The sequence below is a fragment of the Nannospalax galili genome, unplaced genomic scaffold (genome assembly GCF_000622305.1).
Source record: "Nannospalax galili isolate Female #2095 unplaced genomic scaffold, S.galili_v1.0 scaffold646, whole genome shotgun sequence".
NCBI lineage: Eukaryota > Metazoa > Chordata > Mammalia > Rodentia > Spalacidae > Nannospalax > Nannospalax galili.
The window spans coordinates 275,896-285,542 of NW_008355279.1; the positions used below are offsets into that span (position 1 = coordinate 275,896).

Consider the following 9,647-nt stretch of genomic DNA (forward strand, 5'->3'; position numbering starts at 1 on the left):
TCATTCAATTTTATGTCTTACAGGGTTTATATTGAGTTCAATATTGTATAACTGTATTAACTCAACTGTGAACCTAGAAACTTCCACTCACTTGTGAAAGAGATGTACTCTTGCTCTGGAGTGTGTTACTGAATATGTTAAATCTGTAGTGAAATGCTTCTTCTAATCATATAGTTATTAAAAATTAAATAAAATATTTTTTAAAAAGAGGAAAAGCAGAAATATGTATTATGTGAGGACAAACCAGCATGTTATCCTTTAATTTTTGTTTTAATCTTTAAACTTATTTTGAAGTCTTCAATAGTATCTGAGAGTATGAAAGTTCTTGAGGTTATTAAGAGGTTGTGATTTTTGTGCACTGAAACATTATTCTAGTGTATTCAAAAACTCAACTCTCTTACTGTGCATTAAATCCATAGAAATAAAGATCGTTAAAACTTTGGAGATATCCAATACAGTGGTTCTCACTAGAGATCTTGGGGCGTTTTATAAATAAAGCCACTTACTCTCCTAAAATTCTGACTGTTCTGGAGTCAGGCTCCAATCTTAAAACAGCAACAACAAATAACCTCCCCAACTCAGGTGAGAATTATGTTGGAATCCACTCCTCATCTTACACAGAATCCCTTACTCTATTAGCATTCAAACCTTTGAATAATTTTAGTCATGCACATATTATTGCCTCAGAGGCAAAACCAATCTGTTTTAAAAACTTCAATTGTTATAAAGCTCTTATTTTCTTTATTCAAATCCTTTCCATGTTTCAACGTTTCATATCTAAAGAAGGCTGCCCAAGTTTTAGAAACTAAACACCCTCTTCAGTAATTCAACCATGTCATGAGGGACCTTTGATCACTATGCTTATCATTATGTACTCCACATCTACCTATTAATACCATGCTCTTCCAGCTCTGATCTGTGACAGCAGAACACAGCAGGGCTGTTAGTGTGGCCAAGTGTTTATCTAAAATGCATTTAACCCACTGTAATTTGATCATAACCAACTTCATACTCATTCAATGCCCAATAACATATTCTTGGGCACTTCCTATATAATCAGGTATGGCAGGTGCTAGGGTTAGAGTGTTGAACATGAATGTCATGCCTGATCTTAGGGATAAAGCATTTTCTGCTTTCCTTTGGGCCCAGCAGTCTAACATTTTTTCCGAGACCTGCTTCTGGCTTCCCTTGGTTATAGTGTGTTGCAGATATGGCCAAGTCTTTTAGCAGAAATCTGGAAACCTGAGTTCAAATTCTAACTGAGTATTTGTTACAGAACTTATTTTCTATTTTTATGAAATTTCCAAGCATTGGCTATTTTTTATCTATAGTACATCAATTCCCTGTGGTTCAATCTCATAATCACCTATAAAAGAGAAATATCTTTATCTCACTTGACTGCTCAAAAGCACGTGATAATGCAAGTTAAGAAATTTTGGAGAAGTGTACAAGTAGTCTTGACTCAGAACAAAGTCTTCTATAGACACAGGTTTGACATTGCTATATGTTTATCAAAGGAAGTACTAGACTGTGAACGATTTTAAAGCCATCACAAACAACCAGAAGTAAGCTCAAGCTCTGTGGCATATGTGGGCAGAGTGCAGCAGCAGCTGCAGAGCTGTACTCGTGAAGACTGATGTTCTCTTCCAGGACTCTAAGAGCACACCTTCCTCTAGATATCAACTTCAGAGGATGTATGAAGGGGTTCCAGTTCCAAAAGAAAGATTTCAATTTACTGGAGCAGACAGAAACCCTAGGAGTTGGTTATGGATGCCCAGAAGACTCTCTGGTAAGTACCATTCAGTCAAGGGCTTTTTTTACAAGTAAACATAAAGCTCACCAAAGCTGGAAAAGCCCTCTTCGGTTTCTCTGAGATCCTGGATACACCTTGGGTTCCTTCCTGTCTCACGCCAGGAGAAAGAAAACTGACTAAGCTGGAAAGGCTTATAGGCTCCTCTGACCTGTGCAGCTGCTCCAGCCTTCAGTTGGGTGGGACATCCAAAGTCCAGAGAGGCTGTTTGAATGCCACTGGTCACTCAGGTAAAGGAAATGGAGAAACTGAAACCCAGCTGCCATAGGAATAGAGAAGGAAGGCTGGCATGTCTGAGTACCAGCATCAATCAAAATTGAAACAAACCCACTTTCAGGACAACTAGTATATGAAAACTGATGTAAGTATTCAATAATTACCCTAAAACACTGTATTTACTTTATTGTCACACAGATATCTCGCAGAGCATATTTCAATGGGCAAAGTTTCATTGCTTCAACTCAGAAAATATCTTTCTTTGATGGCTTTGAAGGAGGTTTCAATTTCCGAACATTACAGCCAAACGGGTTACTATTCTACTATGCTTCAGGGGTAAGTACTTGTTTTCTTCTGGGGACCTCTTTTTTGAGACCTTAATTTTTTCAATATATATTTTTATTGAATTTTGTGCATTTCATACAATACATCTTGATCATATTTATACCCCCTCCACTATCTACGCCCACCCAACAACTCACCCACCAAATTTCATGCATTCTGTCATATTAAGGTCTATCAAGTCCAGTTTTGAACAGGCTCTGATGAATGAAGAAACTTTTTGTGGTAACTGTTTTTGTTATCACAAATAAGTTTTATGAGTGTTACAAATGAAATTTGGCCTGGTGTGGTGGCACACTTGGGAAGCAGAGGCAAACAGATCTCTGTGAGTTCAAGACCAGCCTGGCCTACATAGAAAGCTCTAGGCCAGTCGGAAAGACCATGTCTCAAAACAAAAAAAAAATTTTGGTTCAGATTTGATTAACACATACACAGAAAATGTCCTGTTTAATTTGGGAGCTGGAGAGATGCCTCAGCAGTTAAGAGCACTGGCTGCTCTTGCAGAGGACCTAGGTTCAGTTCCCAGCAGTCACATGGCAACTAACAACTAGCTATCCATAACTCCAGTTTCAGGGAATTTAACACCGTTTTCTGGCCTCTGTGGGCCATTGCATGTACAAGTGCACTTACATACAGGCAAGCCAAACATTCATACACATAAAATAAAAATAAATATGAAAAAGAAAATGTCCTATTTAAGACTCTAAAAAACATTACATTATAGCCATATTATACATTGAGTTCTTTTTTTTAATTAGTTTATTTTATTTATTATTTTTATGTGTATATGTATATTGCCTGCATGTAGGTAAGTGCATCCATGTCATGCAATGCCCACAGAGGACAGAAAAGGCTATCAGATCCCCTGGAACTGGAGTTACAGACAATTGTTAGCTGCCATATGGGTACTGGGATTCAAACCCGGGTCTTCTGCAAGAACAGCCAGTGTTCTTAACCCCTGAATCATCTCTCCAGCCCCATACTTTGAGTTCTTAAGCTGGGATTTATAGTCCCACTCCTTAGCAACTGATGGCTAGAATTCAAGGTGTCTATAGACTCAGATGGGGAAAATTATTTTCTCTAATTGGAATTTAACACTTTCTTCCATTTGGGATGTGCCAGCAAACCACAGCAGGACTAGCAGTACCTCTAACTTTGTTATTGAAAGAAATCCCAAATGCTCTTTACAGTCAACACAGATATTTGAAAACATTTTTCATTTCTACTAGTTTCAAAACATAGAAGCTATTAAATCTATTAAATCTTATCTAGTGCCTTCATAAGGAAGGGCATTACTGTATCACCAACTTGTTCAATGTAACAGGTTTCTTCCTGTTCCTGTATATTTTGTCTTAAAGATTTTAAGATATTGCTTTATGAAGGAATCCACATATATTCCCAACCCACCAAAAGCATCTATGGCATAAAAATAATATTATTAGTAATAATAACCTTTTCTTGTATGTTAAGGACAAACACACTTGTGATTTAATTTATAAATTTGAGAGAAGTTACACACTTCTTTGCCTTTCGATTTATAATAAAGCATTCAAGCTCAGCTTATAAAACTGTTATTTTAAGAATAAAGGACTGGAGGCTGGAGAGATGGCTCAGCAGTTAAGAGCACTGGCTGCTCTTGCAGAGAATCTGGGTTCAGTTCCCAGCGCCTACATGGCAGTTAACAACCATCTATAACTCCAATTCCCTGAAAATTTGATGCCTCTTCTGTCCTTCATGGGCATTGCACAACACGGATACACTTACATACGTGCAGGTAATACACTCATTATACATAAAAGAATAAATAAAATGTTTTTTAAAGACTAAAGAACTGGGAATTCAACTCAGTGATAGAGAATTTGCCTGATGTGTGAAGCTCTGGGTTCAACCTCCATTACCATGATAATTAATAAATGGGATGGGAAGAAGTTTGGTGATGCTAAGATCCTACTGTTACAGCTCTGAAAGGGTATGTAGATCATAACACAATTCTTGAAAGCAACTTTTACTTCATATGCTTACGTATATCCGTCACCCTTTTGAAATTTACTTATTTTATATGTGTGGAGGGTACATGTGTATATAGCTGCATGTACACATGTAGGCATGTGCATGTGGCAGCCAAAGGACAATCTTAGGTGTTGTTCTCCTTCAGGTGACATCCCACCTTGAGTTTTGGGGGGGTGTTTTTTTGGGTTTTTTTTTTTTTTTTGGTTTTTTTTGAGGCAGAGCCTCTCACTGAATAAGCCATTGAGCCCTGGAAATCTGTCTGTCTCCACCTCCCCAGTGCTAAGATTACAAGAGTATACCCCATGCCCAGCTTTTTAATGTGGGCTCGAGGTATCAAAACAGGGTCCTCGTGCCCTATGCACACTCAACTATCTCCCCAGCCCTATCACTTTTATATCCAATTTAATTTAAATCAGCAGCATCTGAAGGTTCACAGGAAGCATTTTATAGCATTTCTGCCCCTGAAATATGCCTCAAATTACCCTGATTAGTTAAATAACTTTTTCCCCACAAAAGTAGACCATTTCTGTATAAAATTCAAGGGGTCTGTGGGCTGAGGGATGACTTTAGAAGTTGGTGTCCAAATAGGAAAAGATCTCCACTTGCCAATATTTTAAAACAAATGGTCTGCTTTTTGAAATTTCTCTTGTGCTTCTATGTATGAAAGAAAAGTTTAAAAGTCACACTAGCAAATTAACTCTGACCTAATGACCTAATAATCTACCTACATCCTCCAAGAGGTTGAAATATTGTCTTTCCAAAAGGATCAAATGGAGCTGATAAGGCAGAAATGCCTGGATTATGAAAGTCATTGATACTGAGACATCATTTGCCACGACAAAAATCACTGAAACTTTCAGTTTCACTATGGGAGTGCTGGGATTACAGATGCATACTCCCACATACAGATTTTTACATGGGTTCTGGGGCTCTGAATTCAGTTCATCAGGTTTGCAGAGCAAGTACTTTTACCTGCTGAGCCATCTCCCCTGAAACACATCTACTTTTAAAAGCAGCACCAAGACAGGCAGAAGGTTTAGTCACTACTGTTGCTGTTTACAGAAATTATCTTACAAGCAACTTTCCTGTATACTACATGTTTCTATAAGCGATACCATAAAGCAATACCATTAAGTAAAAGTTGAAAACATGTCCACTTTTCTTCGGACACCTGTAAACACCTGTCGTAAACATCTGTCCTTGCATTTCAGTCCGATGTGTTTTCCATTTCACTGGACAATGGTACTGTCGTCATGGATGTAAAGGGCATCAAGGTTAAGTCGGCAAACAAGCAGTACCATGATGGGCTGTCCCACTTCATCATTTCCTCCGTCTCACAGACAAGGTACAGCTCCCCACTTCATGTCCTTCCCATCAAGATGTTTATTTGCAGGATATACATCTGTCGAATGACACTATGGCCCCTAGGTGTCCTGTTGCTTTTTAGTATTCCAGAAAGTGGCAGAGGGAACAAATTACCTTCTTCCCCCCAAAATGCTATTAATTTTCAAGACATTCCAAATAAACCACCATAAAGTTGCTTAGGAAAATGTAAAGGTTTTTTTCTTTCTTTCTTTCTTCAATAGAAAGACCAGTTCTCTTCTCTATATAGGCAGTGTGGACTCATGCTGTTTACTGAATGGACTGTGATTTGTTGTGCGTAGAAGGATCTCAGCAAACACTGGTCTTCTCTAGATTTTAAAAAGCAGAGGAAACTTACATTTATAACATGTTTTAAAAGTTCTAACTTTATCTTTAAAACATGTGACACAGAATTTCTTTTTCATAATAAAGAGCTTTTGAAATAGGGACTAGGCTTCTGCTGTAGACTGCTGCCCTGTCTCCTACTGTGAAACCCACCCATAAAATCAAACAGTGGTTCAGCTTTCTACATTCTGTTTCTAATAAAGATTAGCCACCAAATGCCCTGTGCAATGACAATAGGCTCCCACAAACATGACTATAATTTAGAGGTCTAAATTCTAGCCTAGATTTGGAGAGTCCTTGCATACAAGAATACTTAACCATTTTATCCTGGGCTTCATGAAGGACATATTCTATTTCACCCCTTGAGAAAACTTGCTTATTTAATTTAGAGTGGAATTAAGGTAAAATAGTGAGTGTGTGGTGTGTAAAAGAGCTTTTCCTTTTGCAGATACGAGCTGGTAGTAGATACTAGCTCACACAAGAGCAAGAACCCTACGAAAGAGAAAACAAAACAAACTGAAACAAGTGAAAAGAAGTTTTATTTTGGTGGCTCACCCATCAGCCCCCAGTATGCTAACTTCACTGGATGCATAAGCAATGCCTACTTTACCAGGTATAATACTTTTACTATTAGCAAGTGTGCCTGATTCATCCATGTAATAGAAATATCGCATTAGTAAAACCAAAAATTATGAAATTTACAGAGTCATTAGAGGGTAGTGATTAAAGGTCCATGTGCTTGAATGACTGACATATTTGGGTTTGTCTTTTGCCCTTTAATTCCTGTATGGTGTGGCTAAGCAAAACTTCATTTCTTCACCTGCAAAATGCAGATAACAATGGTCCCTGCTTGGTAGGCTTGTCATAAGGAATATATGAGATAATACACATAAAGCACGTTGCATGGCACCCAGTATACAGCAAGTTATAACTATTAGATGTGATTTTTGTGTATGGATTCTTAATGTTGTACTAGTGATAAACATGCCAAAATCTTTTTTCAAAGTTTAAGAAAGCCTTCCTAATTTAATGAGTGACTTAATATTTTATTTATTATTTTTATTTTATCTTATGTGTATGTGTGTATTGCCTGCCTGTAGGTAAGTGCACCCATGTTGTGCAATGCTCACAGAGGACAGAAGAGGCTGCTGGATCCCCTGGAACTGGAGTTACGGACAGTTGTTAGCTGCCATGTGGGTGCTGGTATTCAAACCCAGGTCTTCTGCAAGAAGAGCCAGTGTTCTTAACCACTGAGCCATCTCTCCAGCCCCTTAATACATGACTTTTTAAAAAAGCCATTAATATAGGTCCTTAACAGGACTGGAGAGATGGCTCAGAGGCTAAGATCACTGGCTGCTCTTGCAAAGGAACTGGGTTTTGATTCCCAGCACCCACATGGTGACTAACAACCATCCTTAACTTCAATTCTAAGGGAATCTGGCACCCTCTTCTGACCACTGTGGGCATTGTACAACATGGGTGCACTTACATATATGTAGGTAATATACTCATAAACATAAAATAAAAGAAAATAATAATTTTTAATATATAGGTCCTTAACACAGACAATAAGGCACTTCGAATACAAGAATAAGCAAGGGAGAAATTGAATACAGATGAAAAAATACAAGAATGGTCCTGGTCATCCAGAGTCCAGTAAAGGAAAAGGTGTTCCTCAGTCAAACCTTCCAATGCCAGAAATATAGTTATTAATTGGTTGAATGATAATTTCAAGGATTCCTGTTAAGGCAGGCAAGGATAGATCATACACAAGCATATGTGATGGTGTACATGCACACATATATTTCCATTGTCAATGTTTCTGCCATAGTTTTCATTATACAATTCTGGACAGCATTTTTAGAGTTATTTTCCCTCTTACAAACACAGGTTGGATAGAGATGTGGAAGTTGAAGATTTCCAGCGGTATTCTGAGAAAGTCCACACTTCACTTTATGAGTGTCCCATTGAGTCGTCACCGTTATTTCTCCTTTACAAGAAAGGAAAAAATTCTTCAAAGCCTAAAACAAGTCAAAACAAACAGGTAAAAGAGTGCCATGCAGAATTCACAGTTCCCCCATGCTGCACACACACAGTTCCAGACATGGTTGCCTTGTAGAATCTGCTCCAGTTTACAACTGTGTCTTCATAAAAGAGGATTCTTGTAGTATCAAGCTCCAACTTACCGGCTTGTTACATCAGTTACTGTGCTAAGGGAAACACTGAGTCAGCTGCTTCCTCGTGCTTCTAATTGCTTTTCATTACAGGCAATCGAAATTGCTCTGCTCTTGACAATTCTTATGTGTAGCTATTGTTTAGTACTGTCTGCTACAAGCTGCTTTTGTGTAATAATTTCATTCCTGTGTTACAATCACGAAAATTATTAAAGTTTGTTTTCCTTTACCCACCTTTATGTTCTGCCACCTATGTGCACAGGTGGTTAGCAACTATACCCGCTCCCCCATCAAATCCTTGAACTCTAGAATTCTATTCTCTGACTGCTGTTCTTTCTTATTTATTCCTAACATGCACATTACTTGCTTTCATTCCCAATGAAACCCCTAGTCCTTTCTTATTCCTTCAGTCTCAGATACTCCATCTCCTTCATGATGCAGTTTTAACAGTGCACTGTCAGTGCCCCATCCAGGCCCAAGCCATCATCGTGTGAATTATTGCAATAGCTTCCAAACGGTGCTCTTTGCTTCTACTTTGTTCCCTGACGGTGTGTCCTCATTGCAGCATCCAGACCCCTATAAAGATAAAACATAGCATGTCACTCCTCTATCAAAGTGTCCCCCAACCCCCGCTGCTCTCGGAATGACAGCCCAAGTCCATGCCAGTCATAATAGGCCCTGTATGATCAGCACCTCTTTCCCTCTCTGAATTCATGTCTTCACTTGCACACTTCACTAATTCTTCCCACGTCAGCCTCTTCACTGTTACCAAAATGGGCCCCTTCCCCTCCCTCCCTCAGGATCTGTATTCATTCTGTCTCCACTTCCCTCCACATGATTTCTCCTCCTAGAAACCTAGCTCCTATCTGCTGAGCGAGACCTATCTTCATTGCCTATTTACTTCTGAAGCCTATCACCTGCCTCTCACCATTACAAGTGATCTCTTTTGCCTTTTTCTATTTATTTTTCCCATGTGGGAAAAATTTAACTACCAAGACTCATGTAGCCTACAAAAGATGTAACTTCAGTTGCTACCAAGAAAAACTTGCAGTCACTGGTTTAAACTTTTTTTTTTAACTTTTACAAAAACATTACTGAGAATTTAATACATGCATATAAGGTGTTTGGATCAAATCCATGCCCACTCCCTCCCCTCTAACACCTCCCACATCTCCCCATCACTTTTTTTTCTTTTTCTTTTTCTTCTTTCACTTATTTATTTTTATGGGGCTTTTGGCTACTCTAACATTCTCCCCTCTGAAGAGGTAACCCTAAAATCTTTTAAGGATTAGATACAAGCTCCCAAATACTGTTGACATTTTTGGCCTTTGGAACAGAGTACATTGCTAAGAGGCCCAAGGACATTTTGACTTTTAGCCAAGAATCTG

At 38.5% G+C, this 9,647-nt stretch overlaps 1 protein-coding gene across 2 annotated transcripts in view; it reads left to right on the forward strand.

Annotated features, from left to right (window-relative positions):
• The window catches only part of Lama4 (laminin subunit alpha 4), a 162,751-nt gene that overhangs the window by 129,697 nt on the left and 23,407 nt on the right, over positions 1–9,647 (forward strand). For both annotated transcript variants that reach the window (XM_008852394.3, XM_017803011.2), the window contains exons 27-31: positions 1,651–1,789; positions 2,225–2,362; positions 5,590–5,723; positions 6,534–6,698; positions 7,976–8,129. In XM_008852394.3, the coding sequence (XP_008850616.1) occupies positions 1,651–1,789; positions 2,225–2,362; positions 5,590–5,723; positions 6,534–6,698; positions 7,976–8,129 (730 nt within the window). The remainder of the gene's footprint in view (positions 1–1,650; positions 1,790–2,224; positions 2,363–5,589; positions 5,724–6,533; positions 6,699–7,975; positions 8,130–9,647) is intronic.